This window comes from Sturnus vulgaris, chromosome 4 (assembly GCF_052056855.1).
Source record: "Sturnus vulgaris isolate bStuVul1 chromosome 4, bStuVul1.hap1, whole genome shotgun sequence".
NCBI classification, from domain to species: Eukaryota; Metazoa; Chordata; class Aves; order Passeriformes; family Sturnidae; genus Sturnus; species Sturnus vulgaris.
This window is the reverse complement of record NC_142246.1, coordinates 2263270-2280966: the sequence shown is the minus strand read 5'-3', so window position 1 is coordinate 2280966 and position 17697 is coordinate 2263270. Positions and strand designations below refer to the sequence as shown.

Below are 17697 nucleotides of genomic sequence, written 5' to 3'. Positions count from 1 at the left end.
AAACTGCTCGAAAATCACCAGTCCGAGCTTCAGCTGCAAGGGGGGAAAGTTAGGCAGCTGCAGCTCCACAAATCCTTGATAAATTGTGCCTAAATTTAAGAAAATACTGTGCAAACCCCTCTTGCAATGTGGGTGAGGAGAAGGCGAATTGTTTCAGAACCTCAAACTACAAAAACAACATCCAAAAAACTGTTTTAAAACCCCAAATTACAAGAACAAGATCCAAATAATTGTTTTAAAACCTAAAACTGAAAGACGACCAAGATCCAAATAATTGTTTTAAAATGTAAAACCGAAAAAAACCCAACATCCAAATGACGAAAATGTGTGCCTGGCTGAACTAAGGGAGCTGCCAAGGAGATAAGAATGCTGTGACTGAGGGCAAGGATGTGTCTCCACATATTGCAAAAACTCGCTTGCATCACCTAACCATTAAATTTAAGGCCCAGCCTAAACCAAACTGCTGTATTTATGTGCAGGGATTTAATTCCAGGTGTGCTGCAGATAAAGCTTTCCTGGACAAAAGCCTGCAGTGCCAGGACAAAGGGGAATGGCTTCCCACTGGCAGAGAGGACATTTAGATTAGAGCTGAAAAAGAAATTTTTTTACAATGAGGGTGGTGAGGCCCAAGTTGCACAGAGAAGCTGTGGCTGCCCCTGGATCCCTGGAAGTGTTCAAGGCCAGGTTGGATGAGACTTGGAGCAAACTGGTGTAGTGGAAAACATTCCTGCTTTCTGCAGGGGAGTTGGACTAGATGACCTTTAAAGGTCACTTCCCACCCAAACAATTCTGTGATTTTACTTGCAAGGATTTATTGTGACTTCAGAAAAAGACTCAGCCTAAAAACCACCCTGATCTTCCCCCAAAAATGCAGATCCCAGGTCCAAAAGCCTCCAGGTTCAGATAAACACCCACCTTCCTGTTAGAGCTACCAACATTTGCTGAAAACAAATGCTACCACCAAAATCCAAGTTTACAAGGATGAAAAGCAGAAGAGAATTAAAAAAAAAAATCTTTTCATCAGTTAACACAAGGGAGCACTGAAACACCCAGGAGAAATGACCCAAATGTCACTTCTGAGCAGCATTTTAGTGCTCAGGCATCTGAACTGCTTTGGGCTCAGCATTCCCTGCAAAGGCAACCAGTATTAATTAAAAATAAAACAGGCCAGACCTTGAACCCCAGATTTCTTCAAGCCATCCTGTTTTACACACAAAGCCCAATATTTCATGTCAATGGTCAATTGTTGGAATTTTATGGGTCGTGCTGCGTTTTGTTAGCTCAAAGCTTAATCCCACACAGTGATCTTTTAAAAACAGAATTAGAGTGGAGAGCATCCAATTATGCTCATGGAGAGCTGCACACACACATCACACAGAGAGAACAGCTCAACAGGATGATGCAGAGCTGTCACTGCCTCTGTAATTCCACCTTCACTGCCTGCCAGCACCTGGATCCCTAAATGGGAATTTTGGATCTTTTAGCCCTATATTAAGGTGGGCAGCAACCTCACAGCAGCTGACCCAAAAAAATCTCCAGCAGGAGAGAGTTTGGGCACCACATTCAGCCAAGAGAGCACATTTGGACTCACGCATTTCACCCAGCTTGGAGAACACAGGAAAATGAGATGAGGATGCAAAGATTCCATTCCCATGCTTGGTTTTCCTCTGTGCTCTCGGAGCAGCAGAGGATTTTGTAGGATCCTGGTGCACCAGCTTCCCAGGGATAAGAAATGTTTGAGGCCTCTGGCATCACCTGGAGAAACTCTACTTTTATTTCCCCCTCCTTTCCAGCTTGTCTCACTCTGGACAATCTATGCAAAAGTTCAGCTCCAGCTTTGTTCTAGGAAATCAAAGCCTGAGTACAAAAAAAAAAAACCCTCCCAAATCTTCCAAAGAGTGGCAGCAATGGAAGGGAATTTCTGAACAATTCACTCCCAGACACACCTTGGCTCTGGCATAATTAAACCTCAGTTTGGGAATTGGGTATTTTTCCAGAAGTTCAGGGTATTTTTCTTGGAAGAGCTTAAGGGGCTCATCTCAGCCACTCAAAAAGTCACCCCTCCAGGAGGATCAGCTGTGCCCTGTGCAGCCACAGACTGATTTGGTGTGTGTAAAATCCAACCTGGAAGAAATTCCAGTAAAACCATCTCTGTAAAGGAACTGATAGCCCAGATGACTCCAACATCTGGACTTTGATGAATTCTTTGCCTAACAGTGAAAAAGCTGGATTTAGGCTACCTGGATCCCTTTGATGCTGTAATGGGGAGAAAAAAAAACCCCAAAAATCCTCTTTTTTCACATTATTGAAAGTCTGGGCTTTTGTTCTGCCTGAAGTTCATTTTAAAAATCCCCAGCCTTCCATCCAAAACAGGACCCCAGCACAGCAGAAACACATTTTTCCTTAAAAATCCTAAACATCTTGGCTGAAAAAAAAAAAAAAAGGATACAACTAATAGCAGCACCACTAACAGCAGTGCTTCAGGGAAATAAAGAAGCCTTTTTTGTCCTGTTTTGAATGGAAGGGAAAACAAAAAAAGCCCAGGAGGACACACAAGGAAAGTGAACTTCTTCAGATGCAGAAGAATCCACAGCACTTGCATTCCTCATCCCCAAACAATGCACCCCACGGCATTAAGTCCAGACTTGTCATAGCAGAGCACAGCTCCCTTAAATCTTTCAATTAAGATGGCATTTGTAAAATTGCAGGCTTGGAAATTGCTGGATATTATTCCTAAGTTCAAGCCATCACTTAGAGTCAAAAAGCAGACTACAAGACAGTCAAACAGGGATCCAGGCCGTGCCTAATCTGCATTACCATTCCCAGTAATTACTCACTGCAGATCAATTGGGGTTTGCATGTAACCTAAAAATAACTTTTAACAAACTTAAAGGACTCTCTGACGCTGTGACACCAAGAATAATCCAGAGTCTGTGCATTTAACCTCTAAAATAGCCAAGGCTCCAGCTGCTGGGACAAACCCAGACTCCTGCAGAGTCTGAGAGCTGTGTTTTCCCAGGCACATCCCACAAAATCCAGCCATCACAAAATGGGTGAGAAAGGACCTTAAAGATAATCCAATTCCACCCCTTTTCGTGGGCAGGGACATCTTCCACCAGACCAGGTTGTCCAAGCCCCATCCAAAACTGGCCTTGAACACTTCCAGGGAGTAAAGAAGGTTAAGTTTTGTCTAACTTCAGAACTACTTATCTTAGTGTAATTGAAAACATGTTCTAGAAAAATAAAATGGTTGCTACAGCTAAACAAGATTGTCACAGCCACCAGCCACAAAAAAAAAAAAACTCTTTAGCTGTATGACTTGATTTCTATCCTCTCCTAAAACCTCTGTCTCTCAGACCTGGCTTGGCACTATGTGGGATCTCAGTTTAGATCTGTATTCCCTACCTCTTCCAGCTTTACTTTTCAAAGGATTCACTAAACATCAGCACTGGTTTTTATGGGAAATCAAGTGAACAGGATTTTGTTTGATTTTGTGCAGGAGAAAAGAAGTTCAAAATCACCTACGAAATGAACAAAGAAGTTTTTGGTGAAGGGCTTGGCCATCTTCCTCCCCCATTTATCACAGGCAATACTGAGGATATTAAAACACTGTGCCACAAGCAAAGGTTCAAGGATGGGCTGGACAGGGCGCAACCCGGCCTAGTGGAAGGTGTCCCTACCCTTCAAGAAATGACATTTAAGGTCCTTTCCAACCCAACCCATCGTGATCCCACCACCAGGAACAACCCCTCCTCCCATCCCTGCGTGTTTTTTGGGGCCACTCACCGGTGGCGCTGGGAGGGCCCTCGAGGTTGACGTTGACGAAGAAGCGGATGCTGTCCCCGGACACGATGGTGGAGTTGACGCCGTCGAAGAGCTCCTCGCCCGCCCCTTCCTCCTTCACATCGTCCGTGTCGCACTTGAGGTACCCTGACAACGAGATGGGGGTGCCATGAGAGGGCCGCAGGCTGTCCTTGTGCACCGGCGTCGGCGGCGTCGGCGTGGAGGACGTGTCCGTGTCGAGGTCCGAGTCCGAGTCCGAGCTCGAGTCCATGGCTGCCGAGGCTCTGCCGCCGCCGGGGCCTCGTGAGGGGACGGCTGCGAGGCCCCGCTGGGCCCAGGGCCCTCAGGGAATGGCCCCTGGTGTGTTTTGGGGTGGCCACGGCGGCTCTGCCCTCTGTGAGGCCAACGGCGAGGGCAGCGAGGCCCAGCCCTGACGCCTCGCTGCCCTCAGGTAAAAAAACACCACGGGGAGGGAAATGCTGCATAAAATAACACTGCCAAAAGCAAGAGCTGTGCCCCAGCACACCAAGGTTGGATCATAAAATCTTGGGTTTTTTGAGTTTTTTGTGCTTTCTGACACTGACCCCCTGGAGAACTCTGCTTTTGACCTGAGGCCTTGGAGAAGGCTTCCAAATTTGAGTGATGGAGTTAAAGTCATGGGTGTGTAGTTAAATAGAAGTGTGATTTCACATGGTAAAAGGTTTAAATTTAACGTTTTTATACTATAGAAATACGTATTGGACAAGATGGAGGATTTTTGTAGTATCTCTTCTAGTGATCATCTTCCTTATTATTCATGAGTTACAGGCAGTAGTTTCTAGTTAGTCAGCCAGTGTCACACTAAGAGAATTTCGTTATTAGGTTAAAAAAATAAATAACATAAGCGTTAACTATTAAACTATTTAGCTTTAAGAAACCTTGTAGCAGCTGGATCTTTCTCCATTTTCCTCGCTTCTAACAAGTAACTAGAAGTGCTGTTAAACTCTCTGTACTTTTTAATAAAATTTAATAAACAACCAAGCCCAATCACGAAAAAATTCGTTTCCTTCGTGTATTCTTTAATCCTAACTCTGAATAAAAGCAAAAGAAACTGAAACAAACCACTAATTAAACAGTGCAAATTCCCACCACTGTTACACACCCTGAACCCAGCACCTTCACCGAGCCAAGGCCGCGCCGCTGCAACGCGGCAATTTCAAACTACAGGTGGGAAAATTAAAAAAAAAAAAACTTTAAAAAAAATAAAGTAAGTTTCTAAGGAGACACCTGATAAGGACAGAGAGACCCAGAGTTCCCACGGGGCAGAGGAGTAGGTCACTGGGGGTGGCAGCACTGAGAATGTGAGACAAGTTTCTTAATTACACCAGACAACTCCTTAGCCTTTTGCGAGGCTTTAATTAGAGTTTAACCCAGCCTCATCCAACAGCAAACTGGTCCCTGTAACATCTCATTACAGAGCAGCTGGAGGACTCTTGTAGCACACTCATGCATCATGTTTAATTAGGAGAATTAGGGACATTATAGAATGCCGATTTTTACATTACCAGGATTATTCAGCAGCTTCTCCACATCTTCTGACAAGTCTTTTATGCCTAATTTGAAGCAGGAGGGAGATATTTCATTAGCTGGCTCTAGGCACTACAGTGAAATGAAAAGGGGAAGCTTCAAGGCAGAGGCTTGAACGGAAACTAAAATATTGATGGCTTTTTTTAAAGCCTCGTATAAGCAAACGTGGAGGCAGCAGCTGAAAGCAGCACATGCTGCCTCTGAGGGATTGAGCCGACAGTTCTCCACCACAAAACACAAACCCAGAGGAGTGAGGCCACAAACAGAAACTCGGTGACACAGGACAGGAGCTGCAGCATTTCCTGCCACGAGCTAATGGAGCTCAGCATCCCTCCAGAGGGCTCAGAGGGTGCAAAGGGGCTGCAGGAGCTTCAAGCCCCCAGATGATTCCTAAACTGCTTATCAAAGGTGTGGGAAACCTGATAAAGCCCCTCAGATTAACCCCCCTTTTGATCTCTGCTTCCTTCACCTTACAGCTTGACAGGAATAAATGTGAAAAAGCCTTGTCTGAAATGTTCTGAAAGCTTCAAAAAGCATCCAGGGTGCTGCTGTCCCCATCCAGCAAAGCACAGCGAGGATATCACCCTGTGCTGCTGGCAGAGCTCGGGGTGTTTGCATCCCTGCACGATGGAATCTTGTCCAGACAGAAAAAAAGTGAGGTGAGGAAAGTACAGGAAACACCTGAACGCTGTGGGCACCACCAGATATGAAATGTCTGCTGGCAGATGGGGCAGGGATGTCCTGGAGGGATGGACAACAGCCAGATAAGGTGTGTGCTGCCATCAGAAGTCCCACACAAGCATCTCAATCCCAAACTAAGTCCCAAAGCTGGGGTTTGGTTCCTCCAAAATGCATGATGGACACCATAACCTCTCCTCAAAGATGAGCACCCACAGTGCTGACATTCCCCTCAGCGCCAGGAGAGTCTGGCCAGCCCTGCAAAGAAAAAAAAATCAGCCCGGGGAAGGATTTTTGCACCTCAACCACATCCAGAATTGCAGCCTCAGGGAAGTTTTGAGCTTCATCTCCAACCTTCCCACTCACTGGGTCAGATGGGAGACAAACAAGGATGGTTTGAGCTCTGAGAACAGGGCTGAGCTTTTCCTCCCTGTCCTGATGGAATTAGATGGGTAGATAGGGAAAAGCCAAGCAGGGAAAACTATTTATTCCCCTCCTCAACCAATGAAACTGGTTTGATAAGAGGGTGGCAGTGGTGGTCTCTGAAAACAGGGAGGGCTGGAGACAGGAGAGAAGCAGCCCAGGAGCTGGAAGAAGGGCAAGGGTGGAGTAGGATCAGAGGGTTGGGCAGAGGTCAGCGAGGACTCTGGCAAGGGAAGCATCCTCGGTTCCTCCCTCTTTAGGGGAGGAAAGAGCAGAACAAAAGGCAGCCGAGCCTCGTGTCCCTTGGGCAAGGGACGGACAAAACACTGGGCTTGCAAATAATCCCCAACCTGGGCTGGACAGGAACTGCACTGCCAGACAGGTGTCTGCTCTGTCACTGAACCACCTCCAGGCTTTCAGAGCACTCCTCTTTGGAATCCTTCAGCCTATCTCCTCTGCCAGGAGTCTGAAACCAGGAGCAATTCACGCCTGTCAAATGCAGGGTGACCTCGAGGTGACACAGGCTCTGTGGTGGCAGATGCACCTTCCCTGTGAGCTGCAGCCCTGCCTCCAGCCCTGGCAGACTTTTCCCTTCCCATTCCCTGATGTTCACCGAGTGCTTGAAGGGCAGCAGATGCCACAAGCGACAGCAGAAGCTGTTCAGCTCCTCTGCAAGTCTGATGGGTGTTTTGCAGAAGTTCCGAGCAGGATCTGATGTGGCTGTGGCAGAATTTGTGCCGATCAAGTTTCCATACAAAAGTCCCAATAACACCTCAAAATCTTTGCCAGGAGCAGTTGCTTCAGAGAGAGAGGGCAGAGTTAAACACCTTGTCTTGGTTTGAAAGAGATAGGTGTCTGCCAAGAAAGGAGGGAGCCTCTCTTGAAATGAAAAATGTAAATCCCCTCCCCTCAAATTATAATTTCCAAATTAAGGGGCTCTCAGGGACAGATATGAGAATAGGAACAACAGTTTTTTACTAGGAAAAATTAAAATAAAAGTACAGTAATACAAAAGAAAAAAAGAAGCAAAACACTGACACACCTTTTCATAGGCATCAGATTTCCTGGGGGAGAGTTTAAGATCTCCAAATTGGCGTTCCCCTCATCTTTATCATTGCAAGTTGGCACCTTCAGAGGAAGGCAGAGCTGGCTGAAGTGCCACGAGCTATGTGACAGTGCCAGTCAGAGCTCTGAGCACAGAAAGTGCCACTTCAGCCCAAAATCTGGTCTAAAAGCACTGGAGAAAAGAGCTTTGGCTGAGGAGGAGCTGGAATACAGTTAAAGCTGGCTCAGATCAGTGCAGCCCTCCTGCACCATGGAGAACACACTGTGGTCAGGATAATCCCCTCAGTCCACCCTCTGCAGGACTCATCTCATGGCAAAGAAATGGAAAAATCTGGGAAGTGCACGAGAACAAGGAGAGCAAGCAGCATCTTTCAGTGCTGCAGGACCAAAACTCCCTCCTCACCCTCTGCAGGCAGAAGCAGCAGATGCTTTCACCTTAAATCCTCTTTTACCTTAAGGGCTTCCCTCAGCCTGTACTATGCAAAATGAAAATAAGCCAGAATAACCAGAAAATAAACCCAATTTTATGTAGGTGCTGGGAAGAAAAAAAAAAAAAAAGAAGAAGAAGAAATAATTATGATTTCTCTGGCAATTCCCCTCCAAAGAATCACTCCTTCCTCTGTAATTCATCCCTGGCCCAGACCTGCCATGCTCTAATATCTCAATATCCACCCAAGACCAGGCTGGATGGGGCTTGGAGCAACCTGGTCTAATGGAAGCTGCTCCTATCCATAGCAAGAGGGTGAAACTGGATGATCTTTAAGGCTCCTTCCAACCCACACCATTCCAGGATTCCATGATTCCATGCCCAGCCTTCTCTCTTTCCTCCCCTCACATTCTCAGCTCCATCTCCCAGCTCTGACAAGGTGCCTGCCCTGCAGCTATTTTGTTTTGGAGCTGAGTTTTAGTGCCCAGGGCTCTGCAGGGGAGCAGCAGTGACTGCACCTGCTGCCATCAGAGGTGGCACCGAGTGTCCCACTGCTGCTCTGGTGGCACCTGGCAGCTGCACCTGGGGCAATAAAATCAGCAGAGTCGTGGTGAGCAGGAAGCTCAGCCTCAGCCACATCAGATAATATTCCCTGGAAAAGCTCAAGTGGGAGCAGCACTCCCAGCCCAAGAGCTGCAGGCTGCTCCAGGAAAGCCAAAAAACCTCAATCAAGCTCAATTTCCTGGGAGAAAAGCAGCTTTATTACTAAAAACATCCTCTCACACCCCAGGTGATGGGAATTATTCCAGCCACAGTTCCTGCACAACATCTCAGGGTGTCTCAGGTGACAAAGCCAATTGTGGAGCTTTAACCAACATCTGCAGGCACCAGCCACTGACTCAGAGCAGTTTTCTGGAAGCAACTGGATTTTTAACCTCAATTTCCAAGGCCTGGAAAACTGTTCTCATTTATAGCAGTGCCTATTCCCTCTGTCAAATCCAAGCCCAGCCTTCCAGAATCATGGAATTACATCTCCTGTTCTCAAATGGTAGTTAGCCCTCCAAAAAACCCTCTTCAGAAAGTCAGGAATCTCAACCTACATTTAAAAGAGGCTTTTTGAGCTATGATTGGCAATCCAACACTATCAGCTTGTCACATTAAAAGCCATTTCAGATTTTTTAAGTGAGTTTTTAGGCACAGAAGGCAGCAAATTGTTTTGGAAGAGCCCGAGAATCATTTTTGCATCCATTTTCTCAGAGAAATTGCAGGTCAAGTACAGAAAGTCAAAGGAATCAATGATAATAATGTATATTCAATAGCTTTTAAAGGTAAAGGAGCATCAACTGGGACATGGGCATTACCCTTAAATCCAGCCTGGTTTTTTGAGAATCCCAGTGCTCAGATGTAAGAAAATATTAAGGAACTCAAAAGAGATTTAAGCCTTGTATCTACCTAAAAACTGGTGATGATACTGGTATTAAGTTAAAAAAAGTCATCTTCACCTAATTTTTCTCCTTGTGGATTCTTAACTTGCTCTAGCCAAGGAAAGACACTAATTTTCAAGAAAGGTATGAAGTTTTAATTAATCTCAGCTCTCAGAGGGTTTGCTTTGTTCCCTGCAGACTCCACTGCATCACTTGGAAAACACCCAAATCCCCAACTTGGGGTGCAAAAGGAAACTCAAATAATGGAGCATCCACCTCCATCCTGACCTTCACACTCTGCACACAAAACACAGATTCCTGGTGCCTCCATAAGGTCAGGTAACCTTCCAGTCTAGGGAGTGTAACTCTAGCAGGGAGAGGGCAACTGGAGGGTTCAGGAGAGACCTGGAAGAATTTTGTACAAGTGCTATTAGTTCTCCAATCTCCAGAGCATTCCAGAAAAAAAAGGGTTTAAACAGCATCCTACTCCCACATGAACCAAAGTCTTTGGGCACATGTCACAGGCAGATTCCAGCATAATCACCTACTTACCAAAATAATTCTATTTTTTTTTTCCCAGATAAAATGAGAGCAATTACATAGATATAACCATAATTTTTTTTAGGTAAATACACACCTAAATTTTACACATCCCTGCTGAGGTTAAACTGCGAAGTTTGGGGTTTGTTTTGCATGACAAGAGTCACGAAAAGCCCTTTCCTTCCTAACAAATTCTTGCATTTCAGAGACAAGAACAACTGTGAGGCTGCAGCCAGCCAGCAGCACCCAAAGCTGTCTCCCACCCAACTAAAACTGTAATTCACAGTGATTAAATAAAGCTGGATGCTTGCTAGGATTTTCAGTTTTTCCTTTGGTTCACAGCTGAGAGAGTCCCTGGCAAGGCTCACAGGAGATTTACCCCTGGCAGCCACAGGGACACTGTGCCAGCCCAGGAGACAACTGGGGGTGTCCCCAGACCTCATGGATGCACTGCTGAGGGATTGCTGCTGAAAATTAATTAGCCAGGAGGACCCACAGCTTATCTTCAATACCTTGCTTAGTGTCTTGTGTTGCCTGTTAAATAAACAGTTTTCTTTTTTTTTTTCCACTTCCCTCCAATTTTTTTTCTTTTTTTTTCCAAAAGGACCTCACTCTAAGGTTTCCTCCCAAATTTGTCCTAAACCAGGACAGTTAGAAAAACTCCTTCATTAAGATTCACAGAGAAGTTGTCGTTGCCTCATCCCTGGAAGGGTCCAAGGCCAGGTTGGAAGTGGGAAGTGTCCCTATCCATGGCAGGGGTGGAAGAGATGTTCTTTAGGGCCCCAAATCAAATAAATCACTCTAGGTTTAAGCCAAATAATTTGGGTTGGCCCAGATGTTCAGATCACGGAGATGGGATTTAGAGAAGTGTCCCCCAGTGCCAGACCTTCCACAGGTACCTGAGGAGCCAGGGAAGTGGTGGGTGATGGTTCTTGGCTCTCAAGCACTCCCTGGGAGCCCATCAGATACAGATTTTCTGGAGCAATGACCACCTGCCACGATGATGTCAATCCATTACCTAAGCTCAAGAGCAAAGATTAAACCACAACCTCCTCTTGGGAATAAAAAAATAAAAAAAAAAAATCCAAACCAGAGGGAGAAAGTGCAGAGCAGGTGAGTCACCAAGAGCAGAGCTCTCCCAGATCCCTGCACCAGTGGCTGACCATAACCTCAGCTGCATCTTCCCAACCCAACTCCAGCCTTTTGTCACGAGGAGCCAGATGAAAACATCAAGCTTCCCCTGCCACTCCAGTGATAATTCATAACAGAACTCCAAGAGCTGATCTGCTGCAGCAAAAAAAAAAATAAAATAAAATAAAATAACCCTCCAAAACAAAACAAAAAAACAAAACAAACAACACCCAGGCACTTTTGAATTAATTCCAGTATTGTATTTTGCAGCCAGATTTCTAGGAAATGTTGTGAATAATCCAACTAATTCAGTGGAGTGTTGTTGGGGCTTTTTTTTGTTTTGTTTTTACAGAACACAGGAGCACGTGGAGTGTCAGTTTTGCAGTAGAACCCTCAGAAATCAGGGGTGCTCCTGCTCCTTTTATTTTTTTATTACAGGCCTCCTCTAATTCCAGAAATAAAAATGTGCAAGAGACCTGTGGGCCATCCCCTCGTGCTCTCCCACAGGTAGCAGCAGTTCATCTCCTGCTGGCAAAATGGGCATCCACTGGGAAAGGATTTGTTTCACAAAAACATTCAGAATAATTTCCTACTTAAGCAAACAATTCCAAGACAGATAAAGTCAAATACAAAAAAAAAAAAAAAAAAAAAGAAAACGAAGAAAGAGAAAACCCCCCCAGCACACATACCAAGCTGAACTGCAAACTGAAAAACAAAAACAAGCAGATAAAATATATCCAAACATCCCAAGCCAGACTGGGGCCTTGGGGCCCTTCAACACAACTGTGATTTATTGTGCCAGCAAAACCAATTAATAAGTCAGAGGAGACCAAGCAGTGAGGGATTTGCTCTGGAAGACCAGGAAAAAAAAAAATAAATTTATGCTGCAGGATCTGTTGAGCCAGCTTTAAAACAATGCAACAATTCAGATATCCCCAGCACTGCACTGGGATTCCTTCCCTTAGATTTTGCAAGAGGAACCAGAAAACTTCTGGGTTTGTGACTTATCAGGGAAAGTTCTTGGCTCAGTTAAAAACCCCATCGTAATTTTGGCAGAATTTAATCACTTGCAGGTAAATTCCAGGGCCTCAGAGCTCATTCACCTCCACGGGGAGGGTGCAGGATTCTCACAAGAGACAATGGGGGGCTTGATGAGTTAATCCTGAGCCCTGATTGCTGAGCTGCCTTTCATCAGGACTCCAATTATCCCCAGGTTTGCATTGGTGCCACACACTCATCTCATTACTCACTTAAATTCACCAGAAAGAAAATTCATTTGTCAAAACAACCTTACAGAAGATTTAAGTGACTTTGACACGCAGGGAGGGGGACACCAATTACCTCCAGGCCCTGCCAGGTTTGTTTGTGCAAGGGGCTTGTTCCAGAGATTCAAAAAAATTAGTAAAAACATGGATTTTCATCATCAAGGTGGCAGAGGACAATGATTAAAACTGAAAATACTCATGGGTTGAGCCATCAGATGTCATCAAATCTGCTGCCACCACCCTCAATCAAAACTGTCCAGCTGGGCAGGCACAAATTTATTTCCTTTTTTTTCCCCTCTTAATATTGTCAGTACAGAACAAACTACTCACCAGATTTTTTCCCCAGCTACATTGTAAGCATTTACCTCATGCAAGGCACTAAAAGCCACAAAAGTGGTTTTCAAGTTCTTCAAGAAATAAGGGAAAACTTGAACTCAAAGCTGAAGACGTGGTCTCCTTGATAAACTTTCCAGATTTTTAGCTAGTTAGGTTGGGAGATGGGACTGTAACAACTTCTGAACTTCTTCCCAAATGGTCACAGATTAATTCACTAGAAAATCCTTCCAGGGCTTTCCCCAGCTCCTCAGTAATTAACAGAGCTACAAATTACTAAACACTTGAAGTTTTTATGGATGTAAACATCCAGGAGGCTCTTCCAAAGCTCTGCTTTGGTGCTGCAGCCAAGATCACCCTCGCTACAGCCCTTTCAACTGAAAATGAGATTTCAACTTTTAGATTTTAACATTGCTGAGAACACAAGAAGGATAAAGAAAAGTCAGCTGGCAAAAGACAGACTCAGGCTCCGAACAGAGCCTCAGATCTGCTCAGAAACAAAAACATCCTAATTACTAAGAATACAGAAAACCATATGTATATGCAAGATCCCAGGAGGAGATAAGGAAAAAAGCTCCACTCTATGCAGAGCAAGAGTATCAAAAGATGTTGCTCTGCTGAGAAAAGGGAGGAAATTGCCCAAAAAACAGAATTAAAGAGGTTGGTTTTTTTGGTTTTTTTTTGTTTTGTTTGCCCTCTCCCAACACAGCATTAAGGGATTGGGGATTTTTATTCTCTCAGAGGTGGGACAAGAGCATCTCTTGCCTGGCAGATGCCCACAAAGCAGCTCGGTGATTTCGTAGCTCCGTTTCAAAACAAGCTGTTTTGAAACCCTGTGAAAAGGTAACATCTTCATCTGTGGTTTCCTCCAGCCTCGATGACGTTTGGGGGTGAAGGCTTTGAGAACGTGAGAGCACAAAACTCCTGCAGAGAGATCACCAGAGCAGCTCGGCGGGGCGGGAGCGCTCACGCCGGCGCGCCCCGAGATGTGCTGTCCGTCCCCACCAAGGCCTCGGCTCAGCCGAGCAGCAGAAGGTGACTCATCACTCCACAGCAGCTGAACTCCTCCAAAAGGTCAGTTTGTCATGAGGAGAAAGGGTGACAGCAGCCTTGAGAGTGAAATAACCAAGAAATCCGCTGCATTTCCAATAACAGCGCGACGCTCGGCGCTGCGCGCCGACAGAGGAACTCGCGAGCAACGTCCCCTCCTTCTCCAAAACCACAGAGAAACACAACAGGAAAGCACCACACAGCTTCTCAAAGCCCTCAGAGGCAGCTCCGAGGTGCTGTCTCCTTAAGACAAAGGAGGAAGATGAGTAATAACACAATTATAGGGCAGAAATGCCCATTGCCGTGGCACCGATCGACAAAAGAAGAAGCCGCTCTCAGAGATTTGCACAGAGGATGCCACAACTATAAAAAAACATTCAGAGATCTGCATTCGGGGTTTTTTGTTGTTGTTTGTGGGGATAGTTTGAGGAAGCCTGAGTCCTGGAAGACATGCAGAACCACATAAAATGCTAGGACAGATAGCTGGGCTTGTGTTGCCTGCAGCAGAAGGGTTTGGGAAGAAGTAGGTGTCCAAAAACCAGCAGCGTTTGTCCCCAAACCTTACACCGCCCTCAGGCAGATGTTGGGGGCTCAGCCATCTCTCCACGTCCCAAACTGGGTCATCCTCTCACATTCCCAATCCTCAGGACAGCACCAAGCACATCCCAAGAGCCCACAGGCGAGGTGGGAAGGAGGGAAGGAGCAGAGCTACCCAGACCTCACACCCCTCAGAAAACCTCCCCGAGGTCAGGCATGATTTTCTGCCCTTCTGCAACTCAACCCAGCCTCAGGAGAAGGGAAGAGCCAGTGCCAAAGGAAATGCTGTCACCAGTGGTGCTGGATCAGCTGACATCTGGCAGACATTCAGCTTCCCCTTCCAGATGTTAACCTAAGGCCTGGCCCCCTGCAACAAGAAAGATGAGCCAAGCATCTAAAGGCCTAAATAACCAGAGAATTTTGGTCTTTTCCTCTCACCATTTGGAAGTCCTGAATATTTCCAGCACTTCCAAGGGCAGGAAGCTCCAAGGCCTCAGGGATTACTTCCTGAAGAGGCTGGAACTCTCCAGAAGATCTCTCCCTAGTACCCTACACACATTTTTGGGGGAAAACACAGGGCAGGGAGTTGGAACAAGATTATCTTTAACGTCTTTTCCAGCCAAAATTAGTCCATGATCCTATTTCTCCAAAATCAGCAGAGGAGATGGGACTTCACTGCACTTCAACTGTTCCTTTGTCAGTACAGTATCTCCAAGATCTCACTCATCTTCGAGGCAGATGATCCAAGTTTTCAAATGCCACCATTTAATCTCGCTTCAAAGAAAAATAATAAATAAATCTTTGCAGTAAAAGATGTGTCTGCCAGAGCAATCCAACATTTGCTTGATGCTCTTTGGCAGGATGTCTCCAAAGGGATCCAACACCCACGCATGATTCCCACTCCAGAAAAAGACAAGCAGATACACCTGCCAGGCTGTAGGACAGGAAAACATCACAAAAGAACTTGAAAAACAAGGAGCCACCCAGAACAGTCACTGATGACAATGTGGAGTTGATTATTTACTGCCTGACTATCTCAAACATCTACAGGATTTAAAAACATGGAGCCTGCTCCCAGTACAAGATTACACAACCACCACACCAGACTGTTTCACATCACACTTCAGCTAAATGGATTCTGTATCACCCATGTCAGGTTTGCAGCTACCCCTGAAGTGCAGCTCTCCTTCCAATAAGGTGGGTGTGCAAAAAAGCCAAATAATACTTGCCACTCTCTTCAAAGAAGTATCCATTTCTTGACATCGCTGCTGGTGGAGACTCTGGAAAAGACAGAAAAAAAAATGAAACATGAGAATCATCAAAATGCTGAATGTCTTCACTTTACAGCACAAAGCCAGTCTCAAAATACTGCAGGCAGCAGATTTTTTTTGAATGTGGTAAATGTAACTTTTTGCTTATTGATGTTATAGTATTTACCAGAACTTTCCTTTACAGCCACAGGCAGTACTTGAAAAAACGTCTCAGACATCCTGGGCTGGGACCACAGAAGAGCAAGGCTAAAGATCAGGACGAGTCTGATCTTCTCAGGGATTTACCAAACCTGAACAAGTATGTCAGCAATAATACAAACTAAACATCTGAAAGGTTTTTATAAAAATACCATAATGAAACCTAGGTTGTACTTTGTGCTCAGATAAAAAGAACCAGTTTAATTGAGAAAAAACAACTCAATTTCGATGAAAATGAGAATTCACTTCCCATCCTGCTGCTCCTAATCATTGGGATATCCCCCAACAGTGCTTGGCACTTGAAGATAAGCCCCAGAACCCTCCAGCCCTCCTTGGCCCACTTCCTGAGCTGGGGTCCTGCAGCCAACACCATCTGCACCAACAGGGGCTGGTGAGGAAGCCACAAATGGGAAATGATGCTGAGCAAGAGCAAATCCACAAACACAGCAGCAGCAGGGATGTGTCCCCATCATTTATTAGGGAATAGGGGCACTGAGTCAGTTCTGCAATTCACTGCTGGCAAAGCAGGTATTGAACATTTCTTGGAGTGGTAACAGAGCACAGGGGCACCTGCTCTCAGGTGTGATCAAAGCCTGGTGCCCAAACCCAGCCTGGCTGCTCTGAACGCTGACAAAAGGTGACAGCTCAGCCTGTGGGCACGGGCAGCAGCTCCCCTGGACAGGTGCATGGCCCATTTCACAGTGAGTAACAGAGCTCTTGATTTCCAGCCCTGAGCAAGAGTCACCCAAGCAGCCCCTTGGAAACCTGGGGCTCGATGCTGCCTCTTCACACACTTCTTCCCAGCCAAAAAGCAATCAGAAAGAGGAATAGGTTTGCTCTGTCTTTCCCCACTTCATTAGGCTAATCAAACATTACCTACGCAAGCCTGGGATGAATTTGGGCCAACTAGGAAAGAGGTTTCGCCTGCCTCATTGTTCTACAGATTAGGCTTCCTGCTTTTCCTTTGAGGTGTGACACTGTTTCCCAAAGACCCTTTCTCTGCCCCATAACTCTTGGCTCCCAGGTTGCAGGCTCTTTATTCCCTTGTACAGTGTGCCACGTTTTGAGGTCTCACAATTCCTGCTGGTCCCCCGGGAGCCTTGGTGCACATGACGGATGCAAAGTCACGGCACTGACGGCAGCACCTCCCAGCCCTGTCACTTGTCACCACTCTGACCTCCCAGTGCCAACAGGTTCCTGAAGGGATACCCTGACGGCTGTGAAAAAGAGGAAAAAAAAAAAAAAAAAAGAGCCAGCACATAAACCAGAGGGCAATTCAAGTGTCTGGTGCAAGGGAGAAACACAATGTTCCAAAGTTCATCCCAGAACAATGGGCTGGAGGAACAAACGGCACCGAACTGTGGCCAAGGGGCACCCATTACACGAGTCAATTGTTTCCCTCCACCTGGAAGGGAAGGAGAAGATCCATCCAGACTGATTAGTATGTTAATGATCAAAGGAAAGTTTTTAAAGAGGCTCTCATTGTGCAATGATTGCATTTACGTATTTCAGGGAAACAAACAAAATACGCCTCGGCGGGCAGATTACCCAAGGAACCCACATTCCCACCAGGATGGTTTTCCCATTTCTCACTCCTCTTATGGCTTCTGAGGGAGCCTGAAGCAACGTGTTCATCCTCCACTGGGCAAAACAAGACACTCTGCTTTTCCTTCAACTGAGCACAGCTATTTCTGCAGGTTGATGCTGTCTAACAAGCAGGAATTGGTTGGTTTCTTCCTCAGAAATTCCTCCCAACTGCAGCATCACCTGGGTTGGCATCACAACTTCACTGGAGACTGGTTTGGTCCCTGCTTGGACCAGGCATGAAAAGGGCAAGGCTGGGGTGTTATAGCAGGCAGTGCCATTTCATTAGGTGCCACTGGTTCCTCTGAGTCACTAATGAGCCACAGTCCCCCCGGCAACATGCTCAGGTAATTATGGTGGAGGTGCTGGTTTTTTTTTCAGATGAGTCATAAAAGAGAGGTCTTAACCTTGTAATTAAAGAT

General features: G+C 45.8%; 1 protein-coding gene across 3 annotated transcripts in view; it reads right to left on the bottom strand.

Annotated features, from left to right (window-relative positions):
• The window catches only part of SLC4A11 (solute carrier family 4 member 11), a 94394-nt gene that overhangs the window by 61449 nt on the left and 15248 nt on the right, over positions 1-17697 (bottom strand). For all 3 annotated transcript variants that reach the window (XM_088162958.1, XM_014876196.2, XM_088162959.1), the window contains exons 2-3: positions 15452-15502; positions 3787-3930 (exon numbers count right to left, since the gene is read on the bottom strand). In XM_088162958.1, the coding sequence (XP_088019084.1) occupies positions 3787-3930; positions 15452-15502 (195 nt within the window). The remainder of the gene's footprint in view (positions 1-3786; positions 3931-15451; positions 15503-17697) is intronic.